Source organism: Mirounga angustirostris, unplaced genomic scaffold (genome assembly GCF_029215605.1).
Source record: "Mirounga angustirostris isolate CCGP_5_RB_7025 unplaced genomic scaffold, mMirAng1.0.hap1 SCAF_7, whole genome shotgun sequence".
Classification (NCBI taxonomy): domain Eukaryota; kingdom Metazoa; phylum Chordata; class Mammalia; order Carnivora; family Phocidae; genus Mirounga; species Mirounga angustirostris.
In genome coordinates, this window is record NW_026991715.1 from 1677827 (window position 1) to 1697342 (window position 19516).

The following is a 19516-nucleotide window of genomic DNA, read 5'->3' on the forward strand; positions in this document are numbered from 1 at the left end:
ATAACCAGAGGGCAGAAAATGTAATAACCATGGAGGCAAAGTCACTCAGTAGATGATGAACTCAGGAGAAAAGGCCCAGCAGCGATATTTGAATATGGTTCTTGTAATAAACTCACTGCACCCACCATAGTAGCCACAGGGCCACTGGTCCGAATTCATATTTTTTTAATGTAACAAATCTAGTTTGTTCAATACTGAGCAAAAGATTTAAAAAAAAAAAAATCAAAAAAACAGGGAGCCAGAAAGTTATGAATTTTACTTTCAGACAACAACATTGGATAAAAACATTATCAATTTCAGCAAAATCTCCTAAATCCCATGAGGTTCCAGGAGATGCTCCAGGAACCCAGGACATAGCCAGGGCCCAGCCCGGCCCTCAGGAGCGGACAAACAGGAAGAGGGAGTCGTGTCATAAACAAAAAGTCTCACACAATCCCACAGGAAGTGCTGCGAGAGGGTCATCAGGGACTGCGCCTCTGACAAGACCACCTTCCAGTAAGATCTGAAGGCCCAGAGGGAACCAGACACTCACTCGTCACAGGTGAGAGAAATAGGCATCTGGTCAGCTGTTCATCGACAACTAGCTGTGAACAGCGGCTCCGGGACACACGCTGCCTCAGGCCCTGGAGCTGAAGGTCTGCTGTCCTCCTGGGACCCATTCAACCTGGGGGAGGGGCGGTAACCTCCTGACAAAGGCCACGGGCTCCCGCTGAGCCTCTGCTTCCCGGCTGGGAGCGCCTGGGCGATGGCCATCCGGCCCTACGCCATCCACTCTGCTCATTTCAAGACCTTCCTATCAGCAGTTAAACAAGTCCCAAGGCCTCCAAATCTAGCTGAGCTTCCATAAAATAGGGATTTCCAGGGTGAGCTAGCCCCAAGCAAAAGGTCTGAAAAGCAATTCAACAGTGAGCAAAAATGGAACAGACACATCATCAAAGATCTACACATGGCAAATCAGCATCTGTAAAAATGCTCAACATCATGAGTCATCAGGGAACTGCAAATTATAACCCCATAGATACATTACACACCCGCTCAAAACTGGCGAGAATTAAAAAGGCTGGCAATACCGAGTACTGACAAGGATACGGAGCAAGACTCTCACGCCCTGCCGGTGCGAGTGCAGACTGGGACAGCCACTGTGGAAACTAGGTTGTCAGTTTCTCATGAAGCAGATGCACATTCACGTCCCATACAAGCACCCTTCTGCCATGTACTCAGCACAGAGGGGACACAGGGGCCTTCGCTAGCACTCTACAAGGTTTACAGCAAATCTGCGATGACCCCACTTGGGAAGAGCCCGAGTACTCATCGAGTACTGGCCAATGGGTAACCACACTGAGGTATACACCCAGACAACAGAGTCCCACTTAGCAGTGACATGTGACAATGCGAACGAGTGTCTGAGCACCAAGAGAGGCCACTCAGGCAAGGCTGCAATTCGTGTGATTCCATTTGTAGGACAATCTTAAAAAGTAAACCTCGAGAGACTGAAAGTGGATGAGTACTTCACAGGGGCATGGGGTGGGGAAGGGAGGCTGACAGCAAAGGGAACTTTTCAGGGTGATGGAAATGTTCTAGATCACGATTCAGGTGGTTGTCATATTGCTACATACAGGTATCAAACCAATCTAATTGCACACTTCAAAGAGGTGAATTTTATTTTATGTCCGCTAGACCTCAGTGAAGCCACAGGAGGAAGAGGACGGGGGGAGGTGGAGAAGGACCACCAAAGCAGAACCAGACCTCGCCTGCTGAGTGAATCAGGGAACGTGGGGACGGATGGGGGGAAATGCCGAAACCCTTCTTCCTGAGCAGTCAGAAGCCCCAGCCTTCGGGGAGGCACACGGACCAGCTACAATCGGAGTGACATTTTCCCGGTTCCATACACCAAGGACAAGCCATGACTCCGTTCTGGCCGCGGGATGTGAGAAGCACTGCGAGCAACTTCTACAAAACAGGTGGAAAGGGAGGGGCACGACCCTCTGTGCGTGTTGTCCTTCATGCTGCTCAAAGACAAACGTGATGCAGAGAGCTAGACAGAGCGGCCAGCGGGGACCATGAGGGGGAGGCCAAGCACAGAGGAGCAGCCACCCCACGGCCAGGAAGCCTGTGCCTGAGACAGGAACACCCTTCTGTGTGGTCAGGCCACCAACTGACTGTTGCAGAAACCCCTGAGCCAAGCCTCCATAACGTCAGAAACTAGAACCGGGTCTGCCTACCGCCGATCACAAGGCCATACTTTTCCTAAAGCCCCTTGCTTATCACCTCACTCCCTGCACACCCAGAGCTGGGCCCAAATGGCCATCTCCTGCATGTGGCAGCCTGCCTGAGCCCCACGTCCTCCCGGGGAGCCCAGCAGCCCCTTGGGTAGCACTGCCCTGCTGAGCGGGGGCCTAGGCAGGGTCTGCAGCTCCAGGGGACGCACACGAGCCCAGAGCAAGAAACTGTTTAACAGAGAGACCGGCTGCCAGGGAAGAGGCGCCTCAAAACAATGGGACCAAGGTCCCAGGACGTCAGAGACAAGTAGACCAATCAACACCAACTGCGGCTGTGAGCTCAGCTCTGCAAGGAAGGTGTCAAGTGTTGGGAAAAATATAAAAATGAAATAAACCAAAGGTCTATGGCTGACTGCACCTTCCATTAAATAAGTAAAAAAGAGATAACAATATCTTATCTCTTGTTTCCCAGATACAGTAAGTACAACTGCTGAAGAAGACAATCAAAAAGAAGTGTCTCAAAATGAATACTTCTGTGGAAGACTAATTTTCTCCTTTTGTGTTCTATAATCTAGAAGTATTTTTGCTTTCGTCATCCAGGATTTTTTTTTTTTAAAGATTTTATTTATTTATTTGAGAGAGAGAATGAGATAGGGCATGAGAGGGGGGAGGGTCAGAGGGAGAAGCAGACTCCCTGCTGAGCAGGGAGCCCGATGCGGGACTCGATCCCGGGACTCCAGGATCACGACCTGAGCCGAAGGCAGTCGCTTAACCAACTGAGCCACCCAGGCGCCCTCGTCATCCAGGATTTTTGTTCAACAAACTTACCAAACATACAAGAGACAGCAAAGTTTAAAAGTGCATTTAGGGGAGCAATCAAGATGCAAAGAAAATACTTCAAACGGTAAAAAAAAAAATCCATTTTAAAGAGATACTGTTTATAATAGCAACAAAAAATATGATAATTAAGAATGAATCTAATAAAACACACACAAGACCTTTTATGGAGCACATTCTAAAACTACACTGAAACGGCCTAGAACATGGAGAATCCACACGTTGGTGACAAGGGAGACTGGGATTCATGAAGATGTCCATCCTCCCAAACTGGTCTCCAGACTCTGTGCAGCTCCCACCACACGACCAGCAGACAGTAAACACCAACGGGGCACAGAGAAGCTGGGGCCATCTGACCGTGAGGCTCAGGTGGGCGTGTGAGGGCCTGAGGCCTCCCAGCGAAGGGGGGGCTGGGGCTCCGCCCGCGGGGCCACTCAGGACACAGCTGGACTCACTCGCCGGTGTGGTGTTGAGGGAAGACACCTTGAATCCTGGGCCAAAACAGAGACCACGGAAACACGTGTACAAGTGTGAGGACGAACACCAGAAGGGAGGCTGCGAACACGGGCAGACGAGGTGGAGGCCACGCACGAGGCCGGGCCTGGCAGGTCCCTTCATGGGCAAGTTCCCTGGAGTCCTACCTCACATCATGCACAGCAGGCACTGACAGATGCACGGAACATCTGAAGAGATGGAGAAGCTCGACCACATGGAAACAAGGAACTTCTGGTCCCCAAAAGCCGCCAAGAAGGACGTGAGAAGCAGCCACGGCATGGAAGAGGACGCGTGTGACCCGCGAAATGACAAAGATTTAGAATCCTTAACATACAAAGACCAGCAGCCGATAAAAAATTAGATCAGCAACCCAAAAGAAAAATGGGCAAAAGACAGAAACAAGCATCTCACAGAGGAGGGAAGACAGGAACCCATAAATCCAGGAAGAGGTGCTCGCTGCCACCTGGAACAAGAGACACGCAGACGAAGGCCACCACAAGAATGCCCGCCAGAGGGATACGAAGTGGGAAGTCCTGGCAGGGATGTGGAGCACGGCACTCACACTCCGCAAGCGAGCTCTCGAGGAGCACAGCCCACCTGGGAGCAGCGGACACCATCCTGCGGGTTCAGGAGGCTCACACCCCAGCACACAACTAGTTCACGTCTACAGCAGTGCCCCAGAGAAACTCCTGCCCATGGGCACCTGCGAGAAAGCGCCTGAAGGTCCCGAGCACAGAACATGAGACCCCACCCAAAAATCCGGCAACGGGAAAAGGGCCGCAGAGAGCGCGCGATATTTAAATGATGGATTGTTACACAACTGGACACAAGATTGGATGAATCTGAGAACATAACACGGAAGAAAACCACAAGCTGCAGATGGACAAGGCTACTGGAGGAAGGATGCGGCCCCCACTGCTTCCTGGAGAGGGACTGACCACAACACCACACGACATGCGCTGAGGTCGTGGGGAATCACAGAGTCAGGAGGTCGGTCATGTCCTGGGGGCCCTTTGAGAGCAGTGTGAGAACTGGGAGCAGCTCCAACACAATGGGTCCAACGTGAGTGGGGTTCCCGGTCCTCAGTGGGGATGGACACGAGGGTACGCTCTATCTGCACACGCCCGTATCCTTTATATGCCTCAATATTACACACAAAATATTTTAAGAACAATCTGCGATTCTTGTCCGGGACTATGTTCACAAGGGCTACCCCCAAACCTGTGGTGGGTAAGCACCCCAACTGCACCAACCATCTCACTAGTTCCGTGGGAACCCGCCACCGCGACGGAGGAAACACCCTCCCCACAGGCATTTCCAGATCCCCGGCTCTTACCTCTGTCACTTTGGGTTGAAGTATTAATGCTTCTGGACTCATTCGAGGGATGTCTATATGGATCTGGAGATGCAGGAGAAAGATGTATTACTTTACAAGATGACAAATGTCATTATAAGCATGTGCTTAAAATAGCAACCCTGAACAACAGCAATGAATTTACTCTGGACTCTAAGCTGCTCCCACTCTGAAAACACGAATTCCTTACGTCACCGAGTTCGGCTCCAGAGGAGTTGGCCAGTTCTACCTGAATGGGGCTCCCTAAGTCCCAGCGTGAAGGCTTGCCTGACACTTCCTGACCAAACAGTTGCTGCTGCGTGATTAGGAAGAGAGCGGCCCTCAGCTCTTCAGCAACATAATCCATAGCAATTAGTAAACATCGATTTCCAGGCTCGGACACGGGGAGCACTTCAGGGGCATCGATAGTGTACAAGTTCTCGGCGGTGACAGCTTCTTCGTGGCACCCAGGCCACATTCTTCACTTCACAGAGTCCGTGGGGATCCAGGGCACTTCTCAAAGGAAGCACTTGAAAACCTCTGCTGGTGTTAGCTGATCCCTACTTGGCCCCCGACTGACCTGAGTCATCACGAAGGCCCCCACTCTGCACAGGAAAACACCTGCCATTCAAGCAGCAACCGAGTAAGAGCGTTCAGGCCTTGAGCCGGCATCACAGGCTGGCTCCCAATATCCCACACGAATATCTCCCACTGGCCAACACGGTCACCATCCCCATCACCCAGGGAAAGGTCTGCTGAAGGAAGACGTGCACATTTTAATGCCAAGAGGGAGTCTACGATTCAGGTCCATCCCCCTGTCTTCGTACGTGACCTCAAGGATCCTACTATCCACAGGACCAGGACAGTGTCCTCACTCTGCCTTATTAGCGCTGCAGCCTTGGCTACAGCACTCAGGCCCTGCGGCTCGGCGTCCTTGTCTAGAAGGTGCCTGCCATACCTCAAAGGGTGACTGGTGAAGAGAGCACAAGGTGGATCGACAGCCTAGGGACCCCCGCCAACCACACCGTTCTGCAGCGTGGGGGCTGCTTCCCCACTGACGGGCTCCTGCCTGGGGCTCTTCCCTCAGGGGAGAACCCGGAAACCAGCAGCCCCTCAGCAGCACCCAGCCAGGGGAGAGAACCGGGAGGGAGTTGGGGGCCAGTGGACTCAGCATTCGGGGAGCACAGTCCATGGGCAGCAATGAAGGACAATGGGAAGGCAAATGAGAGGTAAGGAGCCAGACAAGAGCAACACAGGAAACGATGAGCCCCAAGCCCTCTGAGCAACCCGGGGAAGATTGAGGAAGCGGAGACATGCGTGCGACCCGATGTGCGAAGGAGGCCTGCGGGCAGCGGGGCTGGGAGGGAGGGGTGAACCATCCAGCCTAGGGGGCCCGAGGATTCCAGCCCGACGCACCCCCTGCACCAGGGCATCCTCGAGGGCCACCCTGAGAACACTGCCCTCATGCCATCGTACTCAGGCACACATCTGCCCCCCGTTACACAAGAGCTGCCCATCATGTGCTTTCTGAGTGGCCAGGACAGCAGACACCGTAACTCCGCCCACCGTGGTCTGTGCCAACAGGAGGAGGAGGTCCAACCTGAGAGGGGGCGCTGCACAAGGCTGGGCACAAGGGGCTCTGTGGACCCCTCCAGGCCACCTGCTCCCCACGTACAGGGCTGAGATGTAGGGGAGGCCCAGACGGCTGCAGAACTCCTCCCTCCTAGGGAGGACACACCGGATGAATCTCGAATCTGACCGACTCGGTGTGCTCTGGGCATGACGTCTTCCACCAGACACTAAGCACACGGACAGAGGACACAGAGGGGTGTAAAAGCAGGCCGCGGCCCCGCGCTCCTGCCACCTCCTGGCAGTGCGGGAGGGCGGGGCACCCACCAGGAGCAGGCAGCAGGGAGACAGCAGGTGCCCGAGCCCCAGACCAGCCCAGGCTCTGCCTGGACAGAACAGCGTGTCGGAGACAGGAGCCGCAAAGACAGGACGGGGTCCACCTCCAGCAGGCGGGTCTGCAAAGCCAGCAAGCCAACCAAACTGCCACAGGCTGCGTTGTTCTCAGCTATATTAATGTAGACACATTCTGGGAGTTTGCAATAATATGGAAGCTTTTTATTACCCATCATAGTAACTGAATAAAGATGCATGTAACCCATTTTTTATTAACTTTCCCTTATGAAATTCATAATAGAACACAGCTTGGTAACTCTTATAGATAGATGCTGGTATCATCCTTTGGAAGTCTTTCTCTTGAATGAAAATCATGAGGAACATATTCAAAACAATGCCAAATTGGCCCATTCCCTAAAATTAGTGAAGTGTAAAGAAAAACCTGGTAACCTAATATTTCCCTAACCAAATCTAAATGCAACCTCTCTCAAATCAGTTTCTCGTGCCCTCGGAGCCACTCAGGCGAGGCTGAGTATGAGCCAGAGGCAGAGGGCCCCGAGGCAGAGGGGCCCCGCCCCAGGAGGCAACAGAAGTGAGTTCCTGCCCTCTTCTGGGTCCTCACTCTCAAGCATGACAATCCTCCACGCTCCACTGTACCCCATCCATGAGGAAGATATTCCCCCAGAATCCATTAACCTTGAAGAACCTCCGGTTATCAGTCAGAGGGAAGACCTGTCTTTGGAGCTTTCTAACAGATCTATACCGAAATGACAGAGAGATGTGGACAGCCCACATTTGAGGCAGAAAAATTCGGCAAGGCTCCTTCACCTCGAAGAAGGATTTCCAAAAGGAAATATTCAGTACTGACAAGTCTCAGGAAAGTCAGAAGTTGATTTCAGAAACAGGAGGCAGGGCTACCAGTTAAGAACGACCTTTTTATTTAAATGCAGCACAAAAATAAGAGAATGAATGAATGCAGCACAAACCATTCTGAATTCTCACATATTACAAAGACAGTGAGAACTACAAAGCCCTCAAAAAGCTATTCTAATAGCAAATTCTGAATGTATTGTGAACTGTAAATCAATTTTAAGTACTTTTCCCATTATAGACACCGTCTGTCAATGGACTGTTCAAGAAGCCGTAATGATACCCATTTTGAATTAAAGTGAACAGCACAAACGATCAAGTGGCCACACGTGTTGCTATGGACTGAGCTGTGTGCCCCCAAATCCAGCTGACGAGCACAGCTCTTGTCCATCCAAATCCCGTCCCCCAGTGCCCCAGGGGGCCCTGCGCCCACGAAGCCCACAGAGACTCTCCTCTGATCGACCCAGCAGCAAATGCCTGCTCCCGAGCTTTCAGGTCAGACAGCAGCTCACTGAGCCAAAAGGTGTCCCCCGCTCCTGAGCCAGGTCTCCTGGTCCTGGCAAGGGATCTTAGGCTTCCGTTTTGTAAATCCAATTAAAAAAACCCTTTTCACTTTCATAGAAGGAGCCGGAGATAAGCATACTATCATTATGGCTACAACAATACTATTATTAGAAGCATACTGTTATTTATTCTCAAGTTTATTTATTAGAAAACACTACTCTGTCACGCAGTTTGGGACATGCTAGAGAGAACACTCCCTCCTACCAATCATCACCAAGTTAAAGTTCTTCACATAACATGAAACGGGAGAGGAGCTCACCTGCCTGTAGGTGTCCTGGTGAACATCATCATTCCGAGAGTTGTAATAGTGCTCAATAAAAGCAAAATATTCTTTCTGTTTTCTCTGGAGAGTGGCTGGTCTTCGGTCCACATTGGCAGGAAGGTAACCCTGTGTGAGAAAAAGAACAAAAACAAAAAGTGTATGTGGTTAATGCTAGATTCACCATTCTGAAATGGGATTCTGAAACTGGATGCGGGGGAGCATAACGAGTTGTGAAAACAGAAACAGACATCAAGGAAATCAACTGGCTGGCCTCTGAGGCTCAGACACACCACAAGGGACTCACGGCCACAGGGTGGGAGTAAGACCGGAGCCTCTGGCAGGCTGGTCCTTTGCGCTCTTCCAGAGCAGGACTGAGAGGAGCCCCCAGCTCTCTAAATGCCTCGTGTGCCTCAGAGGATTCAGAAGTCTGCAGGTCTGACAACAATAGAACGTACGTGTGCGTGTGCATGCTCACATGTACACACAACAGAGGCCTGTACGCGTACGTGTGCACGTAATACGCATACACGCACACATGTACAGACTGTCGCCTAGGCAAATGTCCCCCTCTCTGCAGAGACCGCTGGGCGCCTGGCAGTGCAGCCCCAGTGCATAAAGTGAACTCAAACCCAGAAGGGCTGGGCAGCTCCGGGTGGTCATGAAGAGCCCAGACTCAGGGCCACACTGCTTGGTGTTTTACATGCTTTTTATTTCTTTGTTTCTCCTTTTAAATCAACACTGACATATCCCATATAAAATGTGCCCCTTCTAAGTCAACAGTTCCGTGACCCTGGATGGGGGTACACAGCTGTGTAACCGCTACCCCAGTGAAGTGGCAGAGCATTTCTATCACCCCAAAACCCTCCCTGTGCCCACAGCAGTCCCTCCCCACACTCGCAACCGGAGAGCCTGGAGAGGCGCTCACCCCCTCACCAGGGAGCACTGAGGCCTGGCCTAGAACTTCACGGAACCATTTGGGGACCCACACTTGGTTTTCACTCAGCCTCACGGTCTTTGTGATTCATCTGAATTGAAGTGTGAGCCAGCAGTTACTTCCTTGGCTTAGGGAGCAGTATTCCATGGTACGGATGGGGCACTTTGCCGGGCCATGCCCTGGCTGCTGACCATCGGGGCTGGTGCTAGTTTGGGGCTATTATGAATAAAGCTTGTTATAAATATTCTTGTACGAGGGTTTTATGGCTATGCACTTTGATTTCTCATGGTTCCACACCTAGGGATGGACTTGCTGGCTCACTGTGCAGGTGCATGTTTCGCTTCCTAAGAAACTGCCAGACCTTCCCCAGAGTGATCGTACGGTTTCACATTCCAACTAGCAGCGTATGAGAATCTCAAATGCTCCACACCTTCCCTGACACTTAGTATTGTCCTTCAGATATTAGCCATCCTGGGGGTACTTGGCTGGGTCAGTCTGGGGAGCATGCATCTCTTGATCTCGGGGTTGTCGGTTCAAGCCCCATGTTGGGTGTAGAGATTACTTTAAAAAATAAAATAAAATCTTTATAGACAAATACCATATGATTTCAGTTATATGTGGAATATGTTTCCAACAGGAAACAAAACAGATGAACACATGGGAAGGGGGAAAAAAGAGGGAAGCAAACCATAAGAGACACTTAACAGGGGCACCTGGGTGGCTCAGTCAGTGAAGCATCTGCCTTCAGCTCAGGTCATGATCCCGGAGTCCTGGGATCGAGCCCCGCATCGGGCTCCCTGCCCAGCGGGAAGCCTGCTTCTCTCTCTCCCACTCCCCCTGCTTGTGTTCCTGCTCTCACTCTCTCTCTGTCAAATAAATAAATAAAATCTTTAAAACATAAAAATAAATAAATAAATAAATAAGATCTCTTTAAAAAAAAATCTTCAAAAAACAATCAGCCATTCTACTGAGTGGCTCTAAATGAATGAGGAACATCTCACGCACCCATCTGCCACTGCTTCTCTTCTTTGGTGAAGTGTCTGTTCAAATCTTTTGCCCATTTTTTAAATCCAGTTGTTTGTCCTTCTAGTGAGTTTTATGGTTCTCTATTCTAGACAGAATTTTTGTATCTAGATACATAATATACATATTACGATTATATTCTCCTACTAATCTGTGGCCTTTTTGTCTCAAATAGCAGGAGTTTTCAATTTCCATGATATCCAACTTGTAAAGTTTTTCTTTTATTTTTAGTGCTTCTTCTGTTCTATATAAAAAAGAGTCTTTCCTTGTTTCTTCCCTAGATGTTTTAAAGCTTGACCTGGCTACCTCCTGCTCATCCCTCAAGCGTCTCTTTGATGATAACTCTTCTTCAGGAGGCTCAGCCTGACACCAGAAGCAGGCTGGCCACGCCAAGCTCCAGCAGTACCTGGCAAGAGACTCCGTCAGAACCAGCCCCTCAGTGTGCTAGCCACGTGGCAGTCAAATTTTTATTAAGTGAATTTATGTATGAGCAAGAAAGTGAATGGCTGAACAAATATATCCTATATGTTACCTTCTGCCTTTTAAAATTCCCCCACATCCGGGGCGCCTGGGTGGCTCAGTTGGTTGAGCACCTGACTCTTGATTTCGGCTCAGTTCATGATCTCAAGGTCCTGGGATCGAGTCCCTCGTCGGGCTCTGCACTCAGCAGGGAGCCTGCTTGAGATTCTCTCTCTCTCCCTCTGCCCCTCCTGCTTGTGTACACATGCTCGTGCTCTCTCTCTCTAATAAGTAAATAAGTCTTTTAATAATAATACCAATAAAAGAGGATGTGCAGAGACTGGAGCTGTGGCAGCCACCCTGCGACCACGCGGGAGAACCACGGGCTGCAGGTGCACCGTGAAGAGCCGAGGGGAAGGAGCACTGAGCTCGGAGGGTCGCCAGCCTTGACGATGAGGTGGGCCTGAATCCAGCCACAGCTTTTCTGTTGTGTGAGTGCCTCTGTTCCCTTTCTTTTCGGAAGGTGTTTCCATGAGCATCTATTCTGTTATCAATTACACTCTCGCACACATTTGCTTTAACTCATTTGGGTCATACGAGTTAAGCTTCTTCTTAATAAACACGTATTGAAACAGAATGTGTGTGTGCATACACTCACCCAAAATGTGTGCGGAATTACCACGAACTGACCGCATCTCAAGGTCCCTCGGGAGCCTCCTAATCACTGTCCTTCACCTCCTTCCTAGAGCTAGATCCCTAACTGCTAACACTGGGGTAAATTGTGCCTATTTCTGAACTTTACATAAATGGAATCATTTTTTCTGTCTGGCTGCTTAAACATTACATTTGAAAAAGTCGTTCATTCTTGTAACATGTTAAGAGTCACTGATTTTCATCGTCGCGTGTTCCCACGTACAAAATCCATCCTGTGGACAGACATTTGGGTTGCCACCACCCTCTGTTATAAACACTCCTGTTCCTGTCCTTTGTGGCACGTGGTATGCATCTCGTCAGGTATGTACCGACGAGGGGGACCCCTGGCTGCACCTCCCTTTCACAGACCCCCTGCAGAATTTTCCAGAGTGAAAGCAGTCACAAGCACCCACTGTTCCACATCCTGGCTAACACTTGGTGCTGTCCATCTTCACCTCAGCCATCCCAGTGGGCCTGCGAGGTCTCTGTTAGACGGTGGCTTTAATCTGCATTTCCCAGAAGACTGACAGGTGCCGCTGCATGTCCTCAGCTGCTCAATGCGTGTACAAGCGTGGCCCCATTTCCGTGAGGTCACCCCCGCCTTGACCGTGCTCAACTGTACGTGTCTATTCTATCGTCTGCATGTGAGTCCTCTGTGAGCGTCTCCTCCTCCCCCCTTGCCTTGCCTTTTCTCCCCATTAATGATGTCTTTTGATGAAGACAAGTTCCTAACTTTAATAGAGCCCCTTTTATTAATCTTTTATGATTAGTCTTTCTCATTCCTTTGTAAGAAAATTTCATTTATCCAACATCCCGTGCCTACACATTTCACTTCAAAGCCACGCCCAGCTCCCCACCGTGGTGAAGCAGTGTTGTGTGGGGCCAGCACCCCCACGATCCGGCCTCTGCAGCCAGCACCATCCAGAGTACGCCGGGGCATCGCCCCACACAGCCCTGCCCCTGCTGGGGGGCCGACCACTCCCGGGGCTGTGAGCCCTGACGCGGCTTCATCACGTCGGAGACGCCTTCACAGACCACCGGTTCGGGAACCACCAGGATCCACCACAACCATCTGACCTCACTGCCAACTTCCAGTCCCCGTCATCTCCTGGAAAAAGACAAGTACTGGTCCTGAGGTTGCCACAGCCGCAGGCTGAGCAAGCAGGCTGCTCGCGGGCACTTGGCTACACACGGCACCGCCTTGAATCCTCGGTGGACATGCGGTTGTTCTTGCATTTGCAGAAGAGGAAAAGCCTCGGGGTTTCCTTTCGAGCCCAGGGTTATGGGGCCGGGGGGCACACTGCAGCCGGCCCTCTTCAGGGGCACCTGGCTCAAGTCACAGAAACTCAGGGAACAAGTCCCCGCCCTATGGAGTCATCTACACACACACACCCTGTTCACTGAGCTCTGCATGTGTCCCGGGCTCCCAGGCCCTCGCACCCTCGCACCTTGGGCTCAGCACCCTGCGCGCAGCCTCACACTGAGCTCTGGAAGCTGCCAAGGCTTGTAATCATGCCCCTGCCCAGAGGCGGACGCCCTCCCCACTCTGCCGCCAGCCCCTCTGGCTCCCCGGTTCAGGACCTCTCTCTGAACGCCCGTTCCTGGGCCGGGACTCCCGCCTGCACACAGGGCTCAGCAGGCGGGTGGGCACCAGCAGGCGGAGCGGGGCAGCTGACACGGAGCCGCCTGAGCCCCCAGGCCACGGAGGCCGAGCGGCCCGAGACCTCGGCAGCAGGGCTGGCCTCTGATCTCCTCCAGCCTGCGCACAAGGGCCGCGGCGGCCTTCCCACAAGCACACTGTCTTCTGAGCGCCTCTCCCGCCCCCGCGGCATCGGAGCAGACAAACTACTTGTTGCCATGGCTTGTGTGCATCATCCCTGGAGCTCAGCTCCCGGCACTGCAACCCGCGGGGACAGGCCCTGCAATCAATTCACGTCTCTTCCAAGCATGCACCAGCCTGGAGCGCACACTCCCCAAGACACCTGCACTCCCTCCTCCGAGTCATCACTCTGACCTCAGCATCTCCCCCCCACTCCAGGTGCTTCTCAGAGCCGGTCAGATGCGGAGACTTGGCTCACCCTGCCTCCGCCCACTAGACCTGGAGCTCCGAGCTCCAGCAGGGCAGGAGGTCTTGCCCTGTGCTCAGGCTATCTCCGCCCCCACAAGCCCCCCACGTTCATTGTCCCGCGGGGCACACCACGGATACTCAGTGCAGACTTGCCAAACGAATGAATGATGCTGTGCTGTGCAGCAGGACCACCATACCCCAGAGGGCCCCAGCCCTGGGGGCCCAGGGAGGAAGAGGTCTGAGCTACTGCGCAACAAGTATCAGCACGCGGTTCTGGGCCGGCTTTGGACTGGTTTGGAGTCAGCCCTGGTGTTGGAGAACACAGTGCTGCAGGGGGAGAAGCAGAGCAGACGCCCCGAGAAAGGTCACACGCCTGCGTCGAGCGCACCGGGCAGCGTGTCCAGGCTGCCGCTCGGCAAGGCCAGAGCACGTGGCAGGTGAGAAGCAGGGACGTGTGTGCAGCGGCCGGTGGGGGGCCCTGTGGGCCAGGCCAGAGCTGGCCTTCCATCCAGGGCAGTGGGGCAACGAGGGGTATGAGCCAGGGAACGGTGTGGGCGGCCTTCCATCCGTCACACGCGGTAACACCACAGGCGTCTTAGTGACCGTGAACGAGGACTCACACCTTCTCCCCACTCCCAGATTTTAACTTCACTTATTAAAAGAGAAATTCTAAAAGGCCAGGATGTCATAACAGGAACAGAGGCAATAAAAAGCACCCCCCCACACACTCCTGATACTCCCATCCCTAAAGGAAAACACATGTGCAAGTTGGGGCCTTCAGATAATTAAGCCAGACTGGAAATTATGCAAACGAAACATATTCAAGTATGCAATGAATTTTAAATGACAGAACTACAGAAAACTTAATTGCCGTATTAGCATGCTATAAAAACACTAATCATAAATGTAAAACAATAATACCTGCATATACTTATATCAAAATTGTCCCCATGACATACGCATCCAGTGGCTCCCTCCTGCGGGTTCATGTGCGATCCTACCTTGACACGCCATGAGAAAAAAGGGTGATGCCAACACCTCACTGATCATTCTTAACCATTCTGCTCACCAGAACAAATGTTACGTGTTTAATTATTGTTCAATGTTTCTGAAGTAGTTATTAAAAAATGAGCCAAAAATATAATTTTCTACACTGCTCATTTTTAAAAAGTTACTGCCGTGCTCACAGGGAATTTAAATGTTAAATCGCATTAATGGTGGTTTAACGATATGTTCTGGACTAGAGTATATGTTATTCCTCTGTAAATGACAGGAGCCAAGTTTCCCATCTTTCTTCATTAAAGGAGCATTTCCTACTCATCCATTAAGAATAGTGCTCTTCAAAAGACCACCGGGATCACATTAATGACAAATCGAGAACAGATTGGGGGAAAAAGCCATTAGTTTGCCAGGTCTTGAAGTAGATTCATATTCAAGTGCAGCTTCAGTTGTCTTTTTCAACTGGACAAATGACAGATTCTCCTCGGTCCTGGGTTCAGGGTCCAGAAGCGAAGAGCTGGGCCCAGCCACCCCACCCCACCCTCTCGGCTGAGCCTCTGGGACAGCACGCTGTCGGTCAAGCCCAGGCACCCGGGCCCAGCTATACTGCCTTCAGTGGGTCCTCTCTCCCAGCTGGTCCGTGCGTGCCCTGCCCTGTCCCACGTGGAACCCACACATCCTAGAGCAGCTGCCTCCACCCTGGGCACACGTGAGAATCCCCGGGGACCCCAGAGATTGGCAGTTCCCCAGCTCCCCGGTACCACTAACGTGCACCCAAGAGGTCAAGAAGGCAGCCCAAAGCCCAAAGCCACCGCATCATTGCTGCCCCCACCCCTGCCCAGCCTGGGGCAGGCTGCAATTGGTACAAACCCTGATGCCTCAGTTTACCCCAAGGCTCCAACTGGCTTTGTGGGCCCAGACACCAAGATCTACAAAAGCTTCCCAGGAGAGTGGAACATGAAGCCTCGGATTCAGAGTGACTGAGAGGTGGCCTAAACTTGGGGGACCCTTCTCCTGCCTATGACCCTGAAGTGCCTGCCGGGTTTTCTCCCCACCATCTTCCAAGACTCTTTTGTGACCTAGCACTTGCAAAGGGCAGACGCGTGGGAAACACCACATCAGAAATGAGTGACTGGCATCCTTCACGGTGCTCCCCAAATCTTCCATTACAGTAAGGAGGAGAGAAGGAGAGACTCCTAAGGTAGCTCCTGGGTCAGCGTTTAGGGGATAGGAAATGATGGTCCCCACCATTCTGACCTCCTTCCCCCAGTCCATGCCCACGTTTGACTAGCACCCCTCAACCTGGTGGGTTCCCTGCCCCTGGATGCCCAGAGCTCATCCTTCCCCCCCGGGCATACAGGATGTGCATGGGCCTGTCTCCCGGGGCTGTCTGGGGACACTTGAAGGCTGGGATGACATCACTGCTCGCCAGCACGGGCCCAGAACATGGCAAAGGCATGATGAGCACACGTGCCCTGAATGATGAGTGAGCACGGCGCCAAAGAACCACCCAGTTTCCTCCTCCAGCAGCCTGAGTCCCACCCACCTGCCCCTGCAGCCTCCAGGCCCTCGTCCCCGCCCAGTTTTCCCTGTCTTGGCTGCCCGCCTCCTCCTCCTGACAGGCCCCTAGAGCAGCACAGCACATTCTCCCTGCTGGTGCCAGACCCTGGTCGCCATTCCGGCCTATCTGTTCTTGCAACCCTGCCTTCAGAGATCACCATTTCTGCAGGAATCCCATGCATGTGCACAGCGTGGCACACAGCAAGCACTCAATAGATGCTGTGAAACAAGCAAAAAGGTACAGGTAGAGACACAGGGTGAGCAGTGCCCTGGGGCCCAGACTTCTGAGAGAGTGGGCTCCTTCCCATGGTGAGACCCCAGTCTGTCCTGAGGCAGAGAGAGGAAGGCAGGGACCCCCTCTCTTTCTGCAGGCCGCATGAGGGACAGCGACTTGGTTCTTCTCCCTTCTTATCTCCCAGTGCCAAACACAGAGCCAGAGACACAGAAAGTGCTGCAGAAATACTGATCAAATAAATGAAGGCACCAACCAAAAGACCGTTCAAGAGGCTCCCGGCTTTCCCACTCCAGAAACAGCCTCCTCACCCCTCACGGAAGTCCTTCACATCGTGGCCTGCTCCTGGTCCCCAGCCACCCCCTCCCTAATCCAAGCAGTCTGCCTGCCATTCCTAGGGAGCCAGCTCACCTTGGCTCCTGCTCGTCCAAACCAAGCTGCATCCCATAGGCCGTACGCCCTCCCCGTCTCCCCGACCCAAGGACACTGACACATCCTTCAAGATGCTCCAGAAACACCCCACCTTCACCAAGAAGCCTGGCCTGCCATCCACAGGAGTCTGCACTGCCCTGGAACCGCCCCTCCCTTTCTTGGTGCCCCCACCCTCTGCCACTTTGGAAAGACAGGCTTTGCTCACTGACCCCAACACTTTTTTTTAACTCACCCGTCAACCCAAGCCTGAAGAGGTCCAGAACTGCCAAGTTCATCTCTGTCCTTCCCAGTGCCCAGCCTCCCACCTTGCAGCACCTGCAGACCCTGGGAAAGGGAATGCCAGCCTGGCACACGTGGCCCTGCTCTGTGGCTGCCCGTCCTTCCTGCCTGCGTCCCCCACATCCCACTGTGTGTGATCCCAGAATGTGCTGCAGCCCTGACCTGACCCAGCCCCTCCTAACAGGGGGGACTAGGATCTGCTTCATCTCTGTCTCCGGGCAAGTGGTCCCTGCAGTCAGTTAACGGGTTACACAAATACATGTATCTGAGATGCCCGGATATTCTTTCCCTTGTACTCCCAACATTCCCGGTTACAGACTCTACCCACCTACACCCTCCCTCCCATTCAAACCAACAAAGTGGAGCATCTATCTCCTCCCCCTTCTGCTCCATGCCCACTGAATCCCAGGTCGCACGCCTGCCCAGCCAGCCACTGGGCATCACACACAGGGTAGCTCAGCTACAATGCACCCAAACCGAGAACCAAAGGAAAGGAATGGGACAAAATCATTCTTGAAGGCTTTCTACCCAGAAGCAGCACAACCTTAATAAATACAAAATCGCACTATAAAGTCTTAAACATATTATCCTCAAAACTTCCTACAGTTCAATCTAAAAAGCTTGTAACCTATTGTATAGGACATTTGGAAAAGTAGACACAAATGCTTAAAATAACAGACACAAAACAGAAACATAAGCAATTGTAGCAGGTCTAATTTTAATTGCAAGAGAATATTTAATCGATAAATATTCACTGCTGAGAGCGGCATCTGCATTTAGGATTACGAGGTACTAAGCTGCAAATTTATTAAGACTCATTAGCAAGAAGAGTCTTTTAAATACTGAATGTCAGACCCAATTTAGAGTAAACACTTAGAGTTCCCTACTGATTTAGCTCCAAAGATAATTTAAAAAGGGAAAGAGAAGAAAGCTGTCTATAAATGACTCCAAAGTTTTCAGCAGGGCCAAGCTCACTTCAGATATTGACCAGAGTGAAGCACCAGAGAGAGTGCTAATGGCCACTCCACCCCGCCGACCTCATCTTCTCCAGCAGTCTCCACAGTTGGGCAGTTTAGAACCAGGGCTGAGGCACCAGAACCCCACCCTCCATCCAAGAAACACAGATACTTTTAGAATCACTTTCTCCCCCTTACATCACTAGTAAAGTACATAAAAAATAAAAAAAAATGGTCAAACGTATTTCGCTGTGATGGATTCCTAAGAATTGAAATAGTCTTCCATGATGGATCCTTTCTCTATCACAGGTTTGAAAATATTACAAAGATTTCTAGAATAATAAACCCACAGGAAAAGAATACAGCTGTCATAAATAATTACTCATCCTCATTTTCTGCCAGCCTTGTCAAACCAAGCTTGAAATGAAGCAAAAGATGGAAAATGTCACCTTAGCTCAGGCCAAGGCCCAGATCACTGCCACAAAGACAGGGCGCGTGCCTGGCCACGGCTGATGGGCCACACTCCGGGCCACACTCCAGGCCACACTCGGGGCCAGACTCTGGGCCAGGCCGCGCTGGTGACCAGGCCCCCCCGAGACTTACTGAGAGCAGCTTCCAGGTCATTGGACGAACCGGCTTAGGGATTCCGGACCAGCTCAACTTCTGTAATTCCTCTGTTGACAACAAAGAGACAAAGAAAACAGGGTTTACAAACAGCGAACTCCCCACAGGGCTTTGACCTATTTCGTCAGTGTTCCTGGAGGGGAGGGGGGCTCCATAAATGAAACCAGAGTGAACCTAAGTGAGAAAGATTTCAGAGACTGATTGTTCTCAATATACGAGAGACTCTGAGTGACCTCCACTCCGGCAGAGCTAAGTGTCTACATTTAAGCCACACAGAGTGCACGTTTACTAAATGCATGGCAAGTGTCCCCAGAGCCACCCTGGGACAGGTGGGGCACCACACACCTTCCTCCCTGGAGCAGGAGAGGCCTCCTCCACACGCCCCCTCCTTCCCTCCCTCAGTCCCACCAACACCTGCCCCCACTTCCGCCACACCCCCCCCCCCTGGTGCTCCCTTCTTTCCTGCATCCTATCTCCCTCTCACCATTCACTGCTTACGAATATGAGGTGCTTTGCTCAGGACTGCTTCTGACAGAGATCATGTCACAGAGATAAACTTGTGTTCACAGAGCACTGCTCAAGGGGGTAGCCACGTTATTCAAGGTAGACTACTACAATCGCTGCTGCATCCACGAATACCCACGGGTGGGGAGGTCACAGAGCGCAGGGGCAGCCAGGGGCATAGGAGCCCGGAACCAGCGGGTGTGGAGCTGCCGAGGGCAGGAGAGGGCACGGCAGGGACTGAGGGGGCGGCCCCCGAGGTCCGTCGGACCTT

General features: G+C 52.0%; 1 protein-coding gene across 1 annotated transcript in view; it reads right to left on the minus strand.

Moving 5' to 3' along the window:
* The window catches only part of LOC135365318 (TBC1 domain family member 22A-like), a 34197-nt gene extending 15372 nt beyond the window's left edge, over positions 1-18825 (minus strand). The window contains exons 1-3 of the mRNA XM_064595654.1: positions 18721-18825; positions 8480-8608; positions 4888-4950 (exon numbers count right to left, since the gene is read on the minus strand). Of these exons, the coding sequence (XP_064451724.1) occupies positions 4888-4950; positions 8480-8608; positions 18721-18741 (213 nt within the window). The 5' untranslated portion in view covers positions 18742-18825. The remainder of the gene's footprint in view (positions 1-4887; positions 4951-8479; positions 8609-18720) is intronic.
* Between the last annotated feature and the right edge of the window lie 691 nt (positions 18826-19516).